General features: G+C 37.6%; 1 protein-coding gene across 1 annotated transcript; it reads right to left on the bottom strand.

Moving 5' to 3' along the window:
- Positions 1–845: 845 nt before the first annotated feature.
- On the bottom strand, positions 846–19,579 carry LOC139708968 (digestive cysteine proteinase 2-like). The gene is made up of 10 exons (XM_071620937.1): positions 19,401–19,579; positions 16,430–16,585; positions 13,504–13,676; positions 11,899–12,154; positions 10,266–10,461; positions 8,957–9,150; positions 7,515–7,606; positions 6,097–6,258; positions 4,642–4,831; positions 846–2,913 (listed from the first exon to the last, which is right to left on the bottom strand). Exons 1-10 carry the CDS (start codon positions 19,438–19,440, stop codon positions 2,726–2,728), a joined length of 1,647 nt encoding a protein of 548 aa, XP_071477038.1. The 5' UTR covers positions 19,441–19,579; the 3' UTR covers positions 846–2,725.
- Between the last annotated feature and the right edge of the window lie 4,779 nt (positions 19,580–24,358).

Raw genomic sequence — 24,358 nt, forward strand, 5'->3', positions numbered from 1 at the left:
AGAACTGCGCAAATTTCAGAATTGTGCTAACATAGTGGGTTGAATGCATGAATGAAACTCATAAGAAAGAAAATTAATATTGTACACTACAGTCATGAGTAAAAAATTTCAACAGGGCTTTATCAACATTTATGTTTGGAATAACTTCATGACGTATTATGGAAAACATATTGTTATATTTCTATCTCTTTCCAAGTTTCACAAGCCTATTATGCACTACATGTGTATTTATACACTGGACTCCCGTTATAACGAAATCCTCGGGACCGGCACTTTTCTTTCTTTGCTATATCGAAATTTCGTTATAACCAAACAAATAAACAATAAAGATTAAAGAACATAGAGTGGATAATTCTGCGGCCTGAATTTTTACTTCGTTGTACCCGGAATTTCGTTATAACCATGTTCATTATAACGGGAGTGCACTGTATCATTCTCTTGATAGGCCTAAACATTCAAAAGATCTAAATAACCATATTTTCATGTTCTGTGCATATGTGAAGAGTTTGATATCAAAATGGGTTAAGCACCATTTTTAAATGACATAAAGTAAGTCCATCATCAGACAGAGCAATATAAAAATTTCCAATGATACTTCTCTTGTTTCATACCTAGTAATGTTCTTACAGTTAAAAGATTAAAATACCACATATTTTCTGATCAATTTACTTTTCTTTATTAGCAGCTTCAATCGCAAGCATTCAAAATGAACAAAAACGAAGTAATTTCCTTTTGCGATCGAACTCTTCTTGTACATGCAGCTGGTAAGGTAGAGTATATGCCATAATACAGTTGTACAACAACAAACAAGAAGAGACACGTATGAAATATAACTTTATGATATCACATCTGCACAATGCAGACAATTTAATTTCATAAGTGATCAAAAGAGTACGACAAAAGAACAGAATGTATGCCTGCATAGATTGAATTTTCAAACATGATTTTGCATTCAATAACGTAGTCACCTTTCATATCATTCAAATGTAAAATAGCATCATATACCCAGCAAACTCAAACAAAAATTTGAGGGTGCCATACAATGCAGTTATCTTTGAAACAGGTATGCACGGCAAGCACCTTCAAGAAGATTTTTTTCTCTCTCTTTGCAGTTAGGCTGCATAAAAACAAGAACATAGTTTGCTCTACTTAGTCATAGCAAAATGGGAGTTCAAAACACTGAGGGTATCCACAACAAAGTCATTCATATATTTCATAGTTTAAATTTGTGTTAAGGTCTGAAAGAGGCAGTTTTAAATCTACAGAAAGTAACTTGTTGAAAATCTCACACAAGTATAAACATAATGATATGATTGTGAGAACTATTAAAATAAAAGAGTAAGCAAGCTGTTTTGCTAAATATGTCTCTGTTATGTGGTATCAATATGATATTCATATCTGACTTTCAGTCCTAAGATGTATGTAGCACTAAAGCATTTACTTCCTGAATAATTTTTTTTCTTCCACAATTTACTCTCATTATATTCTGCACAGCATTGAAGAAACTTGGAATATATTGTGTCATATTTACATTTTCATCCCTTCAAAATCTTGCAGATGAGAGAGAAGAATATTTTTTTTCTTCTGTCTTGAATAATCTAATGATAATAATAGCTAGTTTTCACATAGCGCATTCAGACTTGTTAGTTCAATGCGCTTTACAGACTATTATTACCCGGTCACTGGATACATATTTTCCAACTAGCGCTGACAGTGCTCACTTTCCACTCCCTGGGGAGTAGGAAAGTCAGTCGCCATTTTACAGGCGAGCACATACTGATCAACCAACACAAACATTCCCATCCTAGCAGGTACTCATTTATACTCCTGGGTGGAGAGCAGCAAAGAATGTGGACAAACTGCCTTGCTGAAGGGCAAACGTGTCGGGCTTTACTTTTCGGGCATCTACTGCTGCAATGTTAAGAACATGTTTAATATAAGATGCCTCTCATGATGAGGAGAAATAAACAGTGTGTTAATCATTGCTATACAGGAACTTGTAGTCACATTAATCAAGAAATCACACATACACTGATCAGTGTCAATGTCATGAAAAAAAAAAAAAAATTGCACACATCCTTAACCTGTGAGATCAAACAAAAAAATATTAACAATGATGGTGAATAGAATCACATGCAAAATTTTGACAATACAATATCAACACTGGCAACAAATCCTGGACAAACACTTCCACGAACAGGTACAAACATTTTTGATTCATTCAAATATACCACATTCCCTGGACACACATATACACGTACACACACACACACACACACACACACACACACACACACACACACATACACAAAACAAAAATGCTTGTAGCAGTGCTTTACCGTTTATCCGCAATACCGTACAAAAACACACCCACTTTTTAAAGTTATTAACAATTCACAGACACTTTCTGAGATGTCAGTTTCGGTGCCTTAAAGTGAAAAAAAGGCAAATATTCCATACATGAACAAGCCAGAACAATCTGCAATGTACCAAAGACACTAATTCTCAAGATTTCATGGTCAAACTACATCTCTTTTGGTTTTGTTTCTTCATCATTTACTCATTAATACTTTGATTACTTTTGACCACCATCTGCCTATGAAAACAAAATAAAACAACGACTAATCCTAGAGTTTCATGATGGACACTATTTCTTTTTCTGTGGTATCATGAGTACATTATTTCCATAGATTTGAAAGATCATAGAGAATAATTCCATGATTGGTTATTTCAGGATGGGCTGAGTCGCTGAAGTAGCCACTCCACAATTGTTGTCCTTCATGCTGATCATGACGTAGCCGTTGTTCCCCCAGTAAGTGGACCAGGAATTCTTGACCAGCCAGTAGTCCTGGCCGTTGTACGTCCCATAGCCAACAGCCAGCACGGCATGGTCTAGGTCATCGGTGGTATTGCCTGCCGGATGAAACACATTTGGCAATGACATAATTTATGTTGACACATTTTCCAGGCAGCTGGCTAAGGCAACATAGTATTCATAGACATCCATACTGATAATGTCAATGGGCCGAATGCATAAAACTAGCAATTGCTTCAAGCACAAGCACAAGCTCGTCAAGTAAAAGATCTAGCTCAAGTAATTGCTTAAATCCATATGCATAACCTTGTGCTTTCATTTACACCTTTTATTTGTCCCGCATGAGCAACTGCTTGCGTCTTCAACAAAAGAGACGTCACAAGAACAAAGGCCAATGTGATAGCACGTATTTGAAAGGGTGTGTGTGTGCAGAAACATTTCCTGACATAGCAGAATGACACTCATAAATGCACACACACAGACGCACACAAACGCACATCTATTGTATACACATTTACACACACACAAACTGCCTGATTCCAAGCACTGCTTATAGTAGCCTGGATCTACCAGGTCGCACGTGGAGAGAGGTCTCCTTGCTCTCCACATATGTCAAACATCACACCTGTTTTTCATCACATTTTCCGTGCTAACCATTAGACATTCCCGTTGTTGAAACGAAAAAATTTCTTACACAACTCCGGAGGAATTTCTTCTAGATTTTATATCCCACTCATGCACAAACTTGGTCTATGAATATGAAAATGATATTTAAAAGCGCACATCCCACTTAAGCAAAAGTTCAAGCTCATTTCATAGAGGTTGGAAAATCGTAAGCAATTGCTTGCAAGGCCAAGCAAAATGTTGGTTTTATGCACATGTTTTTAAGCAAATGCTTGGTCTCTAAACAATTGCTTTTGCTTGCCAGCAAAAGCTTTTGCTCGCAATTGCTTGTTTTTATTCATACGGATTCAAGCAAAAGGCTAGCACCAGCAACTGCTAGTTTTTATGCATGTGGCCCACTATCACCAACTCAACTGAGTGTGAGTTGAATCAAACAGCCACACAGTCACAAGACCCTAGAGCAGTTTTCAAGTTCCCAGCTGGAGAGGACAGTCAGGCTTAGGAAATCAATTAAAGGGAATTTTTCAACAATCTCTTCTTTTTTTTTTTCTCTCTCTCTCTCTTTCTAATTTGATCCATACACATGATGTGGCACAGGTTCCTATTGTTAGCAGAATGTTTAAATGGTCTAGTTCTTCAACTTGTATTCATCTAGAGCTACTGGAATAGTTTAAGATTCTGAGAGATATTTCAATGCAAGTTTTATTCAAATTTCCTTTTAGCACATTATTTCAAAGCATACATTCTTCCTTTACTTTCTTGAGCAACAACTAAAAGAAAATTCAATTTATCCACTAACACATATTTTTTTAACATAAAGGTCACATTATGCTCAATCTTTCTTTACCTCCATTACATCCCAGCCCTTTTTGATAAATCTGCCTCAAGCAATAACATCAACCAACGACAATAAGGATTGCCGGGATTAAAACAAATAAATGACAATCCCTCTCACTAAATCTCAAGTCTGTACATCACATGTTCAATTCATTCATTCCTATATCTTGACGTAGTATGCATAAGACTTTGATACACACTTGTCAGTTACCTGACTGTTTTCATCTTATCTGTACATTTTATACACATACCACGAACACCGAAATGAAGTGTTATTTGTTTTCAGATTCAAAAGCCTGATAACAGACTTCCCTCCATGCAATCAAAGGTGAGGTCACATTTGTTAGAATGAAATTCAAGCATACCACATTTGGCATCGTAGAAGACTCCATATGAGTAGAAGAGGAAAGAGGGTATAGCTGCGTCGATGCCGACGGACGCTGGTCCATTCTCTGCGATTGCTATTTTGAGTGCCGTCTGATTTCCCGACTTAATCGATGTGTAGTTCTTGACCACAGCATACTCCTGGGACTTATTGAAGTGACACATGCCATTCTAGAAATTTACAAAAAAAAAGGAAAGAACCACATAAGGATTAATAATACAGCAATTCAAAGACTGGTATCGACTCAGAAATCATTGCTATGGGGAAAGGTTACAAAGGGACCCCATTCTCTGCCTTTCACGCTTGTTATTAACCCGTTCCTCCTGCAATTCTCTGAGAAACCTTCAATGCCCCCAACAAGATTCTTTTTGTCCATCGACAAAAAACAGACAGGTTGGTAATCTGCCTGTGCACAAGCTGTCCAGCAATAAAATGTATTCCTTTTCCATGGTCAACTAAATGTGTCAAGTGGATGTGTTTAGCATAATTATTTTGACAGTATATTAACCTCATTTTCTATAACTGACATTGTTTTGAAAAGGGGAACATTAATCAAATGCCAGTTTAAGGCAAATTAATGTAAAGTATATAGGCACAGAAGGGTTGATGAAAATATCTACACAAGGTTGACAAAGCACACTCTATGTGATGAGTCAAACTCTTTCCTTCAACATGTCAGCAACATCAATCTAACTGGTATCACCATAGATCAAAATCATCTGCATGATGACTGTAGCATAAATTGAGCATGGCATTCTAACAAAGCAATGGCTACATTAAATTCCTATGAACTTCTCATTTCTCTGTCTATGCGTGCAAACCAAAGTGGCAAAAAAATGCAGGTTGAAGGCATTATTTACCACTTGCACAGGAAACAAAAACCCAGCTTTAGTGCTTCAAAAGAGTTCTAAATTGTGAGTTAGGGATAGAAACAACCAACGTAAAAATGTGAATCAGTGTAATTAATGTTAAGTACAGCTAAATATACAAAATTTGAACAATAGTTATAATAAAAATGTTTCTACACTAAACTGTCTACAGTTATGGTTTTGTAAGAAAAGTATTGATATCTCTTTATATTTTAAGCTCTATTGCAAAATGTATTACATGGTAGGGTGTTTTGTGGTACAAGTGACCTACACATATGCATCAAATGTGATACCTCGAACATTTTTGAAATCACTGCTCCCAATGGTGAACAGTACCTTTAACCTGTTGAGGATGAGTCCCAAGTATACTTGGGCAAGTGTCAATGGAAAATGTGTGTTGTAGCAAATTCAGCCCGTCCTCAACAGGTTATGGGATTGCTTTCCATACATGTATTAACCCATTGGAGACGGGCTGATTTGGCTACAACACACATTTCCCATAGACACCTGCCCCAGAATACTCGGGACTTGTCCTCAAAGGGTTAATTGAGAAGCCAGACACGCACCTGTCCAAGGTAAGGTCCGTAGGTCTCCTCCGTCTCCAGCCCACCATTCTCCATCAGCCACTCGTAGGCTCTCCAGTCCTCTCCACCATCACAGCCATTGTTCCCCTTCTCCCAGGTGCAGTCCATCAACATCTGCTGCGACAGCCGCACCCGCTTCTTGTGCTGTGGTGTAAAGTGAAAATATAATTGCTGCTTTGAATACTGTAAAACATGATATATTCGCGGCATGAAATTTTCGCGAATTGGAGCCGACAGCCCTTTTCGTGGCATGAAATTTTCGCGAATTGCCACTGGTGTTCAATGCATGTAGTGTAGACAAAAACTTTCGCGTGCATTTTAATATCGCGAATTTTGGCGCTCGCGAAATTCGCGAAATTAAAATGCACACGAAAATTTCTCGTTTTACAGTATACAGCTCCAGATAGAAGCTGTGGGTCAGTGGTTGAGAATTTAGGCCCTCAGTTGTGAAGTCCCTGGTTCAAGTTCACGGATAGCAGTGGATGTGACCCTACACGCAGCACTCAACCCTCATTGCCTATGGTTGTTCTGAGGGGACTTAACTCTTTATGTGCCATGGCATAAACCCCCTGTGTGGCACATTATTAAGAGATACCAATGCATGTCATGCTTTGGGAAAACATTCTGTTTTTCAAAGCTATGTAACTTTCATAGATTTTGTTACCCTGGGCATGTAGTGAGCACAGTTGTAGAGAAAAGGCCAAGCATTGTTTTGATGTAAATTGTATGAGAAATCTATGATTGTTTCCCTTTCAATTGACCAGTAGCTACATTGTTGTAGAGGCATGACTTTTGCACTCAAAACAGTGACAGAAACTTTAATAGAATTTACTCACAAATCCAGTAGGGCACACTGCTTGATACTCATTCATCACATAAAATGCAAGCTACATGCAACAGGAATGGAATCATGAGAAACACTTTCATTGTACTGTGGCATTTGGCAATCTATTGATCTGTTTGGGCCGGTTTGTGCGTTTGAGCAGAATACAGGCTATTTGGCATGCCATCGACTGAATCGGGCGTGTAATGTACGTGGCACACAAGAGATCTACACAACAATCATACTACTATTAAAAAAGATGATATGCACTGGGCAGGAAATGAACCCTCAACCTCCAAGTGAAGAGTCCTTTAATTACCCGCTATACCATGGCTTGTTCTTTGCTCTCTTCATTCCCATTACCAACAAAACTTTTGAGGACTATGGGAGCCGAGCCAAGGGTTAAAGTTCAAATGGGACGGTTGGTATGCTTAATATTGTCATGATATCATAATAATCATAATTCTTTCTTTAATAATTCATAATTATCATCATAATCATCAACTTCGGGCACTGCATCAAATTCAGAAGCAATAGTGGCTGTGGTAAATAAAAAAGAATTAATGGTTCAACACACCTTCATGAAGTAGGCACCCTCTATGACTTCTGAGGTGCCAAAACTCCAGCAGGATCCACATATGGCTTGGTCCTTGACAGGGCTCACGGCACCTAGAGAGTGGACAGGCATTTTTTGGTTTTTTTAGTTCAACAGTACACATGCTTCATCATGAGTCATAGAAATCTGAAGATATTACATTGTCTCATAATCTTAAAAATTGTCTAGATGTTTCATTGTTGTTCACTGATGTTGATACTACTACTGGATGAAAATCACAATCAATAAATTTAGAGTAAATATCTTTTACATGGCTCTGAAGAGTAAGACTCTGTCATCATTCATAAGTCAATGATGTTCAAGGGGGAAATAATCAACATGATTTAAAACACTTTTGAAAGTTGGCAATTGCAGACTTTTTGGCAGTGTTGGCAATGTGAGTCAGAATATGTAGTTGATGCTATCAATTTTGACATATGAAAGAAAACATCAAATCACAAATATGTGCAATGTTTGGGCAGGAAAGCAGGTTTAAAGGGGAAGGCTAGTAACTGATCAGTGGGAATCAGTGCGAATCCTGGGGGATGATTGTTCCAATTCTTGTGGGATTCATTTAAGAGTACATTATATATCTATTGTTGTGAGAAAATCATTTGCTTCAGAACGGTCCCATATTCAAGTAATGTGCAGCTCAATGACTCGTCACTGTACAGGCATGCTAACCTGGAAACATTAAACTGCACATGACTTGAATATGAGACCATTCTGGAGCAAATAATTTTCACTCAACAATAGATATATAATGTACTCTTGAATGAATCCCATAAGGATTGGAACAATCATCTCCCAGCATTTCCACTGATTCCCACTGATCAGTTACTAGCCTTCCCCTTTAAGCCCTAAATTTGATCAAGTGCCAATATATGAATCTCATCCAGAACCTCACGGACAACCACACTTCCACAAATACTCTCACATAACTACAGATGTGTGTTTTGTCTCAGAATTCTTCTGTTCTGTAGTACCTACAAAACAGTCCTGTCCACTCTATACAAGATGGGGCTTTGTGAAAGCTGCCATTCAAAGTTATTTTATCTTTCAAATGATATTCTTACAAATACTTCAGTGTTTCTCACAAAAGGCTGATATCTTTAATAGTCTGGCATCATCTAAAGTTGTAAAATCATTCTGTGCTCCAACACACTTTCAAAGAACCACCTACATTCATGATTGATTATGTTTTTGTTTATACTAAACATGTTTATATTGTTTAATTCTCTTGTACATGCACCCCACGAAAATTACTCATGAAAGAAACATGACCAAAATTTTTCCATGAAAACTCAAGACTTTTTATAGACAATATTTTACAAAACAAATCTGCAAATTTGACAAATGAATTAGGTGCAGCAGAGAGATCATTATATGGGTGGAATCAATTCTGTCCTGCTTATTCAGCTTACCAAGAACATTCCAGTTGATTGTATCAGGGACGTCCTCTGCCCTAACATGCGAGCCATCGTACGGGATACCGCGTGGAGGTGTGGTCGACCTCAGCCGGCCCCTCATCATCTTGAACTCATCTGGGGTGATGTCAGCTAGATGATTGATGGCCAGACCGTAGCCACGGTTGGCTCGGTTGACAGAATGGATCATTCTATAATGAGGGTTCAAAGACAAAACTGAAATCAATGGCTGTGATTAACCCTTCACATGCCCAGGCACTAGGCATTAACCCATTGAAGACGAGTCCCGAGTATACTCGGGCAGGTGTCTATGAGAAATGTGTGTTGTAGCAAAATCAGCCCGTCCTCAATGGGTTAACTTGCCAAGTTCACCTTTAAATATACATCTAGATTGAGTGAATGTAGTATTACAAAATAGTAGCACACATCAATGAAAGTGAGGAAAATTGGACAGTCTGTTCGAAAGTTATGAATTCTTAAAGTTTCTGCAGTCATTTCTGGATGACAACATTACTACAATTTATGATGTCATACACATACATCTTTATGACAAAAAGGAAAATATAAAGAGAATTCTGCAATTTTTTTTTCTGCAAAAAGTATGCATTCTCTCAACTTGCTACTGATGTATTATACAAGTGACATTATTCCTCCTGCGTTTTGAAAGAGGAAAATTTAGTGTCTTTTTATCATGCAAGAGAAGTGAAAATATGTTGAATTTTCTTCATACTATTATACGCATATGACATCACAAGTTGTAATAGTGTTAATTTTTTAACAGATTGTCTGATTTTCATCAAACTTTCCCTGATGTGTTCTACTAATATTTTTGCATTCTCTCAATCCACATGCTAACTGGGGAGAACTTGTTCTTTAAACACTCGGGAAAACCATCTAATTTTATAATCCAAGAACAGTTCTAATGGTAGTTTTTCATGGAAAAGCAAGTGAAAATTGTGAATTTTTGTGGACATAATGACCTGCTCAACATCTAGATCATACAGAGTTGCCAATTTGCCTTTCTCTCTGAACTATTATAAATCATAACTTTTTACATTGCATGTCTGCATTTTCCCAATTCTCTCAATAATCCACAGCTATGCACTCTCATTGTTCATATAATCACAACATGTAATATAAGGATGAAGCTTCCCTTTAACCCGTTGAGGATGAGTCCCGAGTATACTCGGGCAAGCGTCTATGGGAAATGCGTGCTGTAGCAAAATCAAACCGTCCTCAACGGGTTAAGATATCATGGCTAGTTGTGGCTGGGAATATGAGGGGAGAGAAATCCTGCACTCAATACCTGACGTTCTTCTCAAAGTGCCCCTTGCGCGTCTCATGCTCCTTCGCCGTCTGATACTGTTTGCCGAACTTTGTCTTGAACTCGTCGAAGAGGTGGTGGTATCGGTTTCCTCTCTCTGGGTTGATCATCTCGCGGAATGGGTTGGCTCTGATCTGGTGCTCCATGCCCGGTCCCGGGAAAGCCCGGCATTCCAAACCTACAAAAATCAAGGCATGCCAGCAATCGTACCAACAGACTTCAAATGAAGTGTTAAAAGGCCATTTTTCAAACTGACATAATTTACATACACAGTGACACCAACCAAAAAAGATGGTGTTCACATTGAATTCAATACATATTGTCAAGTAAAAAAAACCCAATAATACAGAACTGGAAATGAGATAAAGATGTGGAATTCTGGAATTCCATCTTGTCACAAAAAATTAACATTCAAGAGGAGACAGGGCAATGGAGTCTATTTTTTTTTTTTTTTTTTTGGGGGGGGGTTGTTTGTTTAATATACAGAATGGAAATGATGTTGAACAGTGCATTTGTATAAATGAATTTGGAACATGTATTTTTTTTTCAACACATATTAATGTAAATGCAAAAACTTTCGCAGTACATTGATTTTCACGTACTGTATTTCACCCTACTTCTGGCTAGCAAGAATTGTAAAACCTGCAAAAAAATATCTTCGCAATTTTCTCTGCACATTTTGAATGGGTTGATAATTGTGTATCATGAATTCAAGAACCTGTGAATATTTTTTTGAGCCACTCAGCATAAAAAATGAATCATGCAAAAAATCAACGTTTACAGTACTTAGCTCTTCATGTGCCATGGTGTAACCTCGTGTGTGCCACATTATTCTGAGATAACAACATAGTCCTGCTTTTGGAAAACCTTCTGTTTTGTAAATATCTGTTACTTTTATAGCTTCGTGTTACCTGAGCATGTTAGGAGCAAAGTTGTGGAGAAAATGCCAAGCTTTCCTTTGATGTAAATTGTATGACAAATTTGTTATTTCTTTTTTCTTTCAAATAACCAGTAGCTACATTATAGTAGAGGCACGGCTTTTGCTCACCAAACAGTGACAGTAGGGAACACTGCTTGATAGTCAATCACCACAGAACATGCAAGTTACATGTGACAGAAATAGAATTCTGAGGTGTATGGTGGAAGTGCTTTGAGATACAGTATGTAGTGGAAAAAGCTTAAAGGGTGTTTACAGTTCTGGTCGAGGTGAAGATTTAGCTTGTAACGTTTTGTGAGATATTCAGAAACCACTCTATGAGATGTCAAAGAGCATGTAGTTCTAAGGGGTATCAAAAGTTTATTCGATGAAAATCGGTTTTGAAATGGCTGAGATATCCCAAAACAATGTGAAACAAAGAGATACTAATAAAGTTGGGGCATGTCGCCTTTTATTATTAGCACTTTTTTGGATATCTCAGCAATTTGAAAACCAATTTTCATCAAATAAACATTGAATCCTTCTTAAAATTACATGCTCTTTTATATAATAAGAGGCTTTTCATTATCTCAATTAGGAATGTCCAAAACATGAATCCCTACCTCAACCAGTACTGTACAGTCCCTTTAAAATGTTACAAACAGACAACCATTACCACTACCATAACATATAGATCACCTGCTGGAGTGGCAAAAACTTCATCTGGGATCACAGTGGTCTCATCGTAGAAGTCATAGTCGATGATGTACTTGTCGAAGTGAGAGCCGAGCAGGCTGTTCGCGCCCATCATCACGTACTGGACCGGCTTGGGCGGCGTGGTCTGGGACACAGCAAACGTGTAGACGTTCTTCCTCGAGATGTCAGAGAATGTCATTGTTGTGATGTTCTGCCAGAGGTCTACCATCTGTCCATTGCGAGTCTCAGACTTGTAGTACTGATGGTGAAATGGGGGGGGGGGGGGGGGGGGGGGGGGGGGAAGATCATGCAGCATTATGCAGACTTTGTTTAGCACGTTTAAAATGGATCAATTCCAACAAATGTCATTATGCAATTTCCTTGGCTAGCTGACTAGTACATTTGGTATTTGAAGGATACATTTACTATGCATTAACTGTATGCATGTGTGTTAAAGCAGGCAAAAATAGCCAGGAACAATGGCCGAATCAAGACACAAATAAAGTTCGACTTTATTTTGACCATTTTAAACATAATATGTGACCCTGCATCACAAAACAAACAAAAAAGTCGCCAGACATGAAATTTTAGTTAAGAGCATGTATTCTGAAAGAGCAGACTTTAAGGTTCAAAATGATGTATAACTCAAATCAAATGGACTCTCCTAACCTCTCTAAATATTGGGAAAAAAAGCACACAAGTGTGAACTGAGAAAAGAGGCTATGAAGTACAGAGTCTATTCAAGCGCTTAATTTTTACCAAGTCATGTTGGCTGTGAGATGAATGGGACAGACAACAGGATGTACACCACTGGAGTAACAACAATGAAAGGATTATCAGATCAAACTGAAATTGAGCATGCCTTATTAACACATTCTGTCCATAATCAATGCCAACTTCCAAGGCAGTAGCATCCTCCTTTCAAATGTTATTAGGAGTTGAAAGTGAAGAGTGTGTACGACATTTTTTTTTAGAAATGAAAAGGAGACTCAAAAGACACTTCTAATCACACTATTCTACCCAAAAATATCGGCAACTAAACTGATAAAAAAACACACTTTCCTGCCCTTCTTATGATCCCAAATTTTAGCATAATGTAGAAGAGACTTGCTCTTTCAGAAAATATGAAAAAGTCAACACCGGCTCGGTTGACCCCGTTCACCTTTTTTCAGTCCTCACACAAAACCAGTGTGTGCGAGTTTTTGTCATTTTGTGATGCATGATCACATTTAATGTACGTATCTGTTTCATTTGAATGATCAAAACAATGACTTAAATTCAACTAAGATCGATATGATTTGGGACATTTTTAACACATGCTGTATGAATGGGTTCTATTCCGACAATGAGAACATTGCAGATGATTACTCATAGGTTCATCCAACAGTGCCCTCTTGAGTTACCGATCAGTGTATCTTTACAAGCATTTTATAGCTTTTGTGTTACACAACATCAGCAATACTGTCAGCATGTAAGACCACAAGGTTTTTTTCTTTTTCTTCTTTTTCCAATCGGAAAAATCATCTTGAAAAGTGACAGCTCTTACAACAGTTGTAATACAGCAAAAAAAATGATTGAAAAAAAAAATTTACTGACGGGATGGCTTACCGAAAAGTGAGTGAGATCTGGTAGCATGCTCTGGGCAGTGACTGGTTCAGTAGAGTCTCCAGGCAGTTTGAAACAGGTGGTTACCGACTTCGTGTTGTTCACAGTGGAGGGACTGATCTTGTAAGTGTTGCCACTGGGTTTCTCATTGCCAAGCAAGAACGTTTTGTCCAAGCCTTAAAAAAGACCATTATTAGATGTCTTTTGAGTGCATTGCTTCAAGCTATCAAGTCCTAGAAGTCAGTTATCTGGAGCTTCATCCTAATTTTCCTACCCAAATTTTCTTTTTAAGAAAGAAGAGCAAAAAGTCATTGCAGCCTTAATTTGTCAGTCAAATAATTTCCTTTTTTAGTTGCACAGTTTCAAAGCCTTTTTAATGTTAAAGTTTGAGGTGATTCTTAACTGGCAACACATCACAGGAGATTGCAATTCCTGGGTCTCTCTCTCAAATGCCAATCTTCTGTTTCTTAGATTTTGTTCTGAGTTTGTGATGATCTAATTGACTATGTGTCTTCAATATTATAATACACTATCATACCAGAATACAGATTATGTGCCTATGTATTTACAAGATTATGTTTTCTTTAAAAAGCAAACAAAAAAAAACAACCAAAAACCAAAAACAAACAAACTCTGAAGACTTGTTGAGTAACGTTAGAGAATGCGTAGAGGATTCACTCAAGCAAAACACAAAAATTGCAAAATTGCTCTTCAGATGCTGACACTTTAGAATGGCTAGTGGCCTAGTATCACATTATATCTGGTCATAAATATCATATACTGTCATTGTGGCACAAGTGACTGACTCTCCTCTTAAAACAAAATGAGCAAGAAAAAAACCCAACACATTTTTCCCCCTTTAGTTTCAATTATCAATTTGGTTGGCTGGGAGTTAGTTTTGCATGATGTTGCTAATTTCTTAAAATTGGCTCGTCTTGTCTTAAACTTTGATGATTAGTTTGTGGTTTAGCCCTGTGTAGATGCACTCAAAACTTATACAATAAGTTTTGAGTTGGGAGGACACGCTCATCAACAAATTCTAAAGTTAGCATGACATCTCCATGAGCACCATTTCAACCTTTAGTGTGTGAGTACAATTAGTGTACCGTTGCACAGTATTGGGTTAATCACCAACATTAAATGTAAACTATGTTTTGCTTCCGGTTCTGTGATTTAAATAATCATCAAGTGGGACTCTCGTATAAAAGTCTACTCATAAAGGCTTGAAGTGCTGTTGGTCATCATGGTTTAAGCAAGTTCTTATCAATTATCAGTCACTATCCTGATTAGCCTTCAAATGGATGTAACCATTGTGAGATGTCAAAACTCAAGCAGAACAGAAAGTGTTTAAAAACCAAGTCTGTTCCCCCCCCCCCTCCATTCACACACTGAAATATTGTCTAGTTTGTTAAACAAAGACAACACCATTTAACATTAATTCTCTATTGTATAGAGCTTTAGGAATGTACATGTACAGTATATAAAGCAGATAATCAATGTTGAAGTTTTGACTTCTATGACAATTTGATCTGGAATCTGGATTAATATACACCATAGAAATGTAGATGATGTATAGTGCTAAATATAATGCTACCCACACGTAAGAACTGAAACTCATCCTGATACACCATGGGTAATCAAGGAAGAGCATAATGTTGAATATTATGGGAAGTATTCAGCATTCTTTATTGCTCCATGAGATCAAACTGTCAAATCATCATATTCAGTGGCAATTGAATTTCCTTTCGCATACTGTGAACTGTGGTTTGACTTGAAGCCCAGCTTAATAAAGGGTGTTTACAGTTCTGGTCGAAGTGAGGATTTAGCTTTAAACGTTTTGCGAGATATTCAGAAACCACTCTATGAGATGTCAAAGAGCATGCAATTCTAAGGGGTATCAAAAGTTTATTTGATGAAAATCGGTTTTGAAATGGCTGAGATATCCAAAAACAAGGTGAAACAATAGATCCTAATAAAAGGCATGGCCTGTCGCCTTTTATTATTATCACTTTTTTGGATATCTCAGCCATCTGAAAACCAATTTTCATCAAATAAACGTTGAATCCTTCTAAAATTACATGTTCACTTCATATTTCATAAGAAGTTTCTCATTATCTCGCTTAGGAAAGTTCAAAACATGAATCCCCACCTCAACCAGTACTGTACAGTCCCTTTAACAGGGAAATCCATGAGTGTGAAACTGAACTGGAATGACACATGAAAACTAGCAAATATCATTTAATACTTGTAAAGGATGAGTAAAAAATAAATAATTAAAAAAAAACACACACACATTTGTTTTGTTATTTATTATTTTTCCCTATTCTACAATTTACAAATAAAACATAAAGAAGTTGAAATGTCAAGTAGCACAAATAAGGTATTTCATATGATATTTGAAATATGAAGAATCCACATATAGAAGCATTGCTTGTGTCCAGCAAATTCTAATTCGTACACAAAATTTAGTTATAAAGAATGAAAAATTATGAAACACGAAAATGCATACACTGAAGAATATAAAAGAACCCTCCCCCCCCCCAAAAAAAAGAGAGAAAATTGATTGTCTGAGAAAGAGGTGCAAGTCTGATACAATGACAGAAATGCAAAGTATGCACATATAAAGTCCAGCAAAATAGTGGAAATTGCAACAGATATGATGTATTTAATGGAGTTAACACTATAACAGAGGAATTAAGTTGAGTTTCAATTGCTTTCTATGGAAAGAATTAAGAGATGTATAGCATACTTGCCAACATTTTCATTTGAGAAAGCAGTAGAATCCAGGATGCCTATGCGAGTAGCACTAGCTTGAATGCTAATGAAATCTTTCAAAAGCGGTAGTCTACCGCCAAATGCGGTAGAGTTGGCAAGTATGGTATAGATAGAGGTGGTGCTTATTTTCTTGGCTGGGCAGAACCTTCCTTACCATTGTACACATCGATCCGGCTCCTGTTGTTAGATCCCTGGAAGAACACTTCAAAGGGCTCGTTGAGCTCGGCGTACGGAAGCCTGATGTACCCCGTGGCATGGTAGTGATCCTTGAAGACTGGCTTTTTCGGATCCGAGGCGACAAAGGATACACCTGTCAGACCAACAAATGAAGAGTTTTCAAAAGTGTGACTGAATGGGGGGGGGGGGGGGGGGGCAGTGAAGGGCAGGGATGTTTGTTTAATAAAGTCTTACAATTAATTTACAGTATACAGCTCCACAACACAGCTGAATACTTTAAAGAAATAATTAGATCATGTTAGGATTTCAAACAGGGGCATAATTGTGCTTGAATAAAAAAGAAATACTGTACTGCACACTGCATGTACATGCCATATTACCAAGTATAAATTTTTGCGCATTAGGACTTCCTGACAATTTCACGAGTGATTGAATTCACAATCTTGGAGTACAGTACTGGATGGAAAAATGTATAATGCTGCGCATCACAATCAGAGTCAATATATTTTGCATATATATATATCTGTCTTTTAAAGGACAAGTTCACCTTCATAAACATAAGGATTGAGAGAATGTAGCAATATTAGTAGAACACATCATTGAAAGTTTGAGGAAAATCAGACAATCCGTTCATAAGTTATGCATTTTTGAAGTTTTTGTGCAGTACCAGCTGGATGAGAAGACTACTGCAGTGTATGAATAACTTAGATGTCACATGCGTACAACAATATAAGGAAAATATAAAGAGAATTTCACAAAAATTCCATCTTTTGAAAAAAGTACACATTCCCCTGACTCGATACCGACAAATGTAATGGGTAATATTATTCCCCCTGCCTTTAGAAAGAGGCAAGTCAAGTGCACTTTTATTATGCGAAAAGAGTGAAAATATGTTGAATTTTCTTTTACATTTTCTTTATACTGTTGTACGCATATGACTCACAAGCTGTAGTAGTCTCCTCATCCAGCGGTTCCAACACAAAAATTTAAAAAAATCATAACTTTTGCATCGATTGTCCAATTTTCCTCAAACTTTCACTGATGCGTTCTACTAATATTGTTGCATTTTCTCAATCCTTATGTTTATGAAGGTGAACTTGTCCTTTAAAATTCATGATTTAGCATCTGCTTCACAAAAATTCACGAAAATACAAACCTTGGGAACACGAATTATTCTATGTACACAATAGTCTTATACTATTATTCATATTGACTGTTCAACTTCAACACAAATTGTTTTTTGATATTCATCAAACTTCCCAAGAGCTACACTGGAGACCCTCTATCTGTTTACCAATATCATATCATTGACTATTTAGTGCTTGCAAAATTGTACTCTTCCACTTCCAGCTATGCTTTGACTGGTCCAATATTAAATCAGACAACCTGAATGAATGGTACTGGTACATTAGATATTCCATTAAAATTGGGCCTAGAAAAATAAAACAAAAACATGACTATTTATGATGACTCCAATACCAAACAAAGACTGAAAGAGCATTTTAAACACACAGCATAGATTAAATTTTATGCCTTCCGTCCTGGCTGAATTACTGTCCTGATATTGATCTAAAGAAGTACCAGTAATAGCGTATTAGCAGAGGATTTCTTGTCAGACTCTGTAGTGGCTTATATAAGTTATAGGAGAGCAAGAGAGACAGGTAAATTTATTGTAAGCGATCTACTGTACTGACTACAGAGACGTATCATGGGTGTATGCAAGGGGGGTCGGGAGGGTCGTACGACCCCCCCAAATTTTCAAAAGGTCCACTTTTTGTAACATACATTTTTGTTTTTCGAGGGCTTTTTACCCTGTATACAACAGGGGAAAAAAGTGACCAGGTGGTGTTCCAGCAAATTGTCAAAAACCTCGTAAATTTCGTAACTTAGTTTCAATCTGCTATAACTTATTTCTTACGCTTAAGCCGCACTGCCATGTTTACTGATTTTCCTGTCTCCCATCAGCAACTCGTCGAACTGGTTGCCTAGACTACACACTTACACACTTATTACTTGCGCCTTACCCTATGACAACCGCGGCCGTTTGAATTATGGCCTAATTAACCTATATTGTCCTGTAAGGAGAATGTTATAATTCATACTCATGTTTTCAACTCCTGTCCTTTTGGATTGAGATTGAAGTGCATATTCTACTTTCTTACTACATTGTACATTCGGAGGCAAAGTTAAGCAGGATTGACTAGCTCTGGGAGTATCGTCAACTCTGGAATACTTGTATTAAATGGTCCGCAAAACTTTTTACTATAATATACTCTAGGATTTAATAGGAAGGTGTAGCTAGTCAGCAACTTTTTTTAAATGCAGTTTTCAACTTACCTATTCACGAACTTGTAAGTGACCAACTCAGGTTTTATCACCAGTTTTAACATAAATGAGTTTTTCTAAGTATGCCGAAAAAGTCACTTTTGTATGCACCAAATGGCCCTATTGCAAGACATAAAATTCAAAAACTCCCCACCGTGGGAGGGGGGACACCCCCCTCCCGCACCCTCCCCCTTGTCCCTCGCAAAGGTAAAGGTCCAAAAATTGTGATTACGACCCCAAAGAAAAAATCCTGGATACACCCCTGGACCAACTCGGGTTTTATCACCAGTTTTAACATAAATGGGTTCTTTTCTAAGTATGCCGAAAAAGTCACTTTTGTATGCACCAAATGGCCCCATTTTAAGATATGAAATTAAAAAACTCCCCACCGTGGGAGGGGGGACACCCCCCTCCCACACCCTCCCCCTGCTCGGTCGCTCCGCTCCCTCGCAAAGGTAAAGGTCCAAAAATTGTGATTACGACCCCCCCCAGAAAAAATCCTGGATACACCCCTGCGTATACTGATGTATTGGCCACTGCCATGGCATTGCCATTATCAGATTATTGGGCATGCCATTGCATTGGCATTAAACTTTAATTACTATCTTCACGAATGAACTCACCAAACAGCAGCAAAAGCACAACTCCTGCTGAGTGGGCCATGTTGCTGGAAACTGTCGACCAGCACTGACAGAAAAGAGACAACCCAGAGAGTGTGTAATTTAGGTATAATTTACTGATACTGGGAATAACGTTTCTCAACAAGTCAATTATAACGGCCCTACTTCCTTGACGTGGTACTGGTCGGGTGCAGGTGCATGCAGTAAACACCGGGGGGCGATACGTATGTTACGCAGAGAACCGTGCAGATCAACATGAACAGCGAGCATCCTACACACACGTACACACACTGCCGCAAAATCCAGGCACGTGATTGCGCTATGGTCACATGATCACACACAATACTAGTAATTGCCTCCCTTTCCGTCATGTGATCACTAGACCTACGTGATTGATAGTCCATTGTGAGCTACCAGAAAAAATAGGTCCTTGTACTGCGCATCACCATCAGTGAAGAATTTCATACAGAAGGACGTAATGAAGAAGGAGTATAATAGAATTTGTGCAAATTTATGAGTAGCTTCTATAATATAACAGTTATGTATGCTTGGCATTTCACATCCAATGGCTTTGATGTTCCAGGCTTCAGTTTCATTTTCTTCCACCTTTCCTTCCTATGGTTAGAAGCCAGTTACATGTCAAGCAATTATTGTATGGGTTTATTCTCGCCTGATGATTTCAGAAAGGCTCCCTTCTCCCATCTCTTTGAATTAAGTGTTAATATCATTACATGATAAAAACAGAATCCTTGTTCATGCCACTTTTTAGCACGTGTTCAGTATTTTGCTTTCTGCGGCCGTATTTGTATCTTCTTCTTTTTACTTTTTATTAAAAAAAAGAAACTTATTTCTTCATTTTCATCTAAGGTCAGTGCACTACATATAGTCTTTTACTCAAATTTTATTTTCTTACATCCCGCTCTCTGCATTTCCTCTTCTTCGTCGGGGCCCTTATTAGTTCTTTTTTATTCAGTCTGTCTTTTTTATCTTTATCTGTGGATATTTCGTACGCGCTGTCACACGTGATAGGAAATTGACTGTTTATCAAGCCATAAAAGTCCATAAAAAAAAAAAAAACGTTTGGGATTGGTCACTGCTGAGATTACACTTGCAGCATTCCGTTTACAATACACCCATGCTTGCTATGTACGACTATTTTCACTACGCTATACTCTGTTCGGCCTCGAGGATGTCATTATTACTGGTGATAAATCAAACAATTCTTCAGCCAATTCAGTCACCTATAATGATAATAAGGTTCGATATTAATGTTTTTCTTTGATAGCCCGTATCAGCAAAAAAAAAAAAAAAAAAAGATAAATAAGTAAAAATCATCAAACATCTTTCTTTTGTTTTTTCTTTTGGTGGTGGTGGTGGTCCTGAACCGTGAAATTTGGTGTCCGAAAAAAAAGAAGAGAAAAGCATCTAAGAATGAAATTCAAAATAAATACAATGAAACATAATAATCGTGTTAAACTTCGGAGGTATATGAGGGAGTGTATATGAGGGAAACACTGGGTGTTTCCTTTCTTTCTTTTATCTGTTTTATTAGTGTATCTCATAAAAAATAAACAAAATAGGATGACTTAGTTTTTAATGTGAAGTATAATGTCTCAAGCATTTAGATGGAGGCAACGCGATAGTATAGTTTTGCGAATTATACGTGAGCCTTCAGCAATGTTCAGTGTAATTGCACCAGTAACGATCTGTTCTCTGTTGTTCGCGTTTGATAATATCACTATTACCTTTACTTATTTTCATAAACGTTCACTCGTCTGGGAACCGCGAAGGAACTATCATCGGAACAATATACTTGATTTCATATGATAACCTTGCATGAAGAATTGTCTAGTTTTGTTTGTTTGGATTTTTTCCAAAGTAAATGGTAGTTGTTGTTGTTGATAATGATGAAAGTAACCTAGTGATTATGGTCATTAATAAAGGCCTCCCACAATCTAATGATAAGCTCCAGGAGAAAACATGGAAAAGATGCATATCTGGAATAAATTACTGAATGATACCCATTTAGTAAAGGATTTCTTCCGATATCATCATGTCATTTATAGTTGTATAATATGCTCATTGTCATGCAATTCATGAAAATATTGAAAACATTAGAATTAACAAGTTGCAGTGGCGGATTCAGAGGGGGTGCAACCGTAACCGGCGCACGCCCCCCCCCCTTTATTTTTCGTTAAAAACAAAAGAAATGAAAAGAAAAAGAACCCGGAAGTGGCACCAGTAATATTAGTCACCCCCCCCCCCTTTACAGAATTCCTGGATCCGCCCCTCAGTTGCCTCCTCCTTTGAAGCCTGATTGGGCGACCATATTCTGCCACTGGACAGGCCAACCTTGAGAAGTATCAAAATACAGCATTCATATATAGGGATGCCATCTTTGTAAACAGCCCCATAGTATTGCGAGGGCTGTTGAGGCGTAATGGTCTATTTTGGTGAGAAAACAATATTTTTACTTTTACTGCAATGACCGTGACTGTGCATGCAGTATAGAATGGAATTTGAGGAAGACTGTATTTTCCGTGAAATCTGCAGTATTTTCGCCAAATATCAGCACACAATACTGTCAGGAAAGTAACAGCTGGCATCTCTGAGCATACAATTGTTGTACAACCTCTGGTTTCACAGAAAGATGATTATAGGCCGTACATAATTGTCTCCATCCAGTTTTGTCCCTTGAGCTTATGGGAGTTGTCATGGTCAGGATGCATCAAGTCCACCTTTTCCACTATCATGACTATATCTACATGAAATTACGGATGCACTGAATCTTGAAGTATTCTTCATCTTGATTTTATTGAAGGACATTGCTCAAGGCATTGCAAATAATATTCTATTTACGATTGATTAAGACATATAAAGGTGTTCAGATTACTAAATACACTGTATACATATTGCAACAGCTGAATATGTGACATTGTAGTTGGTCCGAGTACGGATGTGAAAACATTATTGCAACGAAGATAATTAATCTGCAGAAAAATGAAAGCATCTGTTATTGCTTTTTCAAATTACAAATCATTCACACTCATGAACATTTTTTATAAAGTGACAAAATTATTTTTTCTTTAACAAGAGCACGATACATTAGATGTTACACCTTATCACGTTTTCTTTCAATCTCATCAAGAAAAAAAAACACGTGTAAAGCATGTCATAGAGCTCGATACACAAACAGCAAATTATTCTTGTGTCATATTCCAACTATGTCCTGTTTCTTTGTATGTAAGATTTTAGTATTGAAAGGAGGTAAAAACAAAGCGCATAATTTTTAGGATGTTGAGAGAGTTATGCGATGCGCCTGCAGCTGGAACACATTAAAATGGCATTCCGTATTGCTTTTCTATGACAAATTATTAGTAAAATTACAATACGAAACTTATATTCTTGCTTTGCAGTTTGATCAGGGTTGTTGTAGTTCGTTTAAAAAAACATAGATAATCTAGTATCATACACTTAACCATATTGTACAAGTCTATCGGTAGGAGTACAACCTGGGCTCCTCTGGTATCATTCGACATATATGATCGTGTAAATCTAATGCTGTTTCCAGCGGCACATTCGCAATCTCGAGAATCATTCTCACATGAGAAAAACAATAATATGATTGCATTATCTGTCAAAGTGGTTATTTCCTGTTTAGAAAAAAATAAAATGATTGTAGTCTGAACTTAGGAGTAGAAAACACTAAACGTATAAGACACTATGAAAGGTGATACAAATGTATAAAGTAATTAATGCATGTAGGATAAAAGATGATGTATAAAACAATGAACTGAAATTTATAGAGATATCAGTTGTAATTGTTACTGAGACAGATGTTCAACAAATGACTCAAGAATACAACTTCAGGAGAAAGACACAATAGGCCCAAGTATGATTGTATAGATCTCACTTAATTATGCAATAAAGTACTTTGACTAAGTTTGGCACAATTTCCAGGGACTAAATTTCAGATACAGTTTTTTTAGTACTGTTACAACATAATTATGTACCTTTGCTACGCCCCCTTTGCTGTGATAACAATCATTACCTATAGCTAATCACCGTGTAAGTTTTCTTAGCTAAATGATCAGTATGGGGTAAGATATTGAACCCCTGAGTTCCATTTGTTGTACAGGTATTCAGAACAAATACATCAGGAGTGTATCGGATTAAAGGGGATGGCTAGTAACCGATCGGTGGGAATCAGTGGGAATACTGAGGGATGATTGTTCCAATCCTAGTGGGATTCATTTAAGAGTACATTATATATCTACTGTTGTGTGAAAATTATTTGCTTCAGAACGGTCTCATATTCAAGTAATGTGCAGATTAATGCCCCGTCACTGACCAGGGACGCTTACCTGGAAACATTAAACTGCACATTACTTGAATATGAGACCATTCTGAAGCAAATAATTTTCACACAAGAATAGATATATAATGTACTCTTAAATGAATCTCACAAGGATTGGAACAATCGTCCCTCAGCATTCCCACTGATTCCCACTGATCAGTTACTAGCCATCCCCTTTAAAGCTCAAGTTTGCAGGCACTTCAAGTAGAAGCCATCAAATCTATTCCACTTCCGGATTTCTTCAGCTGACAAGCAAAAAAAAAAAAAAAAGGGGGGGGGGTCTTTAGCTGAAAAACATTACCGCGCTCACACTTCAAGATCTCTATCTTTTTTTGTATGGCGCACAAAAAGTGTGTGTGTGTGGGGGGGGGGGGGGGGGGGGGGAGCGAGCCCCCTGCCCCCCCCCCCCTCCCCCCCCCCTCCCCCCCCCCCCTCCCCCCCCCCTCCCCGCCCCGTTCCACCGGCCATGCTTTATTTCAGACACTGATTACTTGACGATAATTGATGCGGAAAAGTAAAACCCAAAGTAAAAAATGCACATACTTCTATATGATCAGCTGCACTTATGCGTCCAAAAATTTGGCAACATGATAGATTAATCTGC

The sequence above is a fragment of the Diadema antillarum genome, unplaced genomic scaffold (assembly GCF_040938485.1).
Source record: "Diadema antillarum isolate AM-2024a unplaced genomic scaffold, OU_Dant_1.0 seq00001392_RagTag, whole genome shotgun sequence".
In the NCBI taxonomy this organism is placed as follows: Eukaryota; Metazoa; Echinodermata; class Echinoidea; order Diadematoida; family Diadematidae; genus Diadema; species Diadema antillarum.

Bases quoted from the DNA above. Each gene is read 5' to 3' on its own strand.
- LOC139708968 (XM_071620937.1), bottom strand. From the start codon at position 19,440: ATGGCCCACTCAGCAGGAGTTGTGCTTTTGCTGCTGTTTG. The intron at 13,677-16,429 runs GTAAGGAAGGTT...GTCTTTTTTAAG, and splicing joins CCGGATCGATGTGTACAATG to GCTTGGACAAAACGTTCTTG. The intron at 6,259-7,514 runs GTGTGTTGAACC...TTTACACCACAG, and splicing joins AGGGTGCCTACTTCATGAAG to CACAAGAAGCGGGTGCGGCT.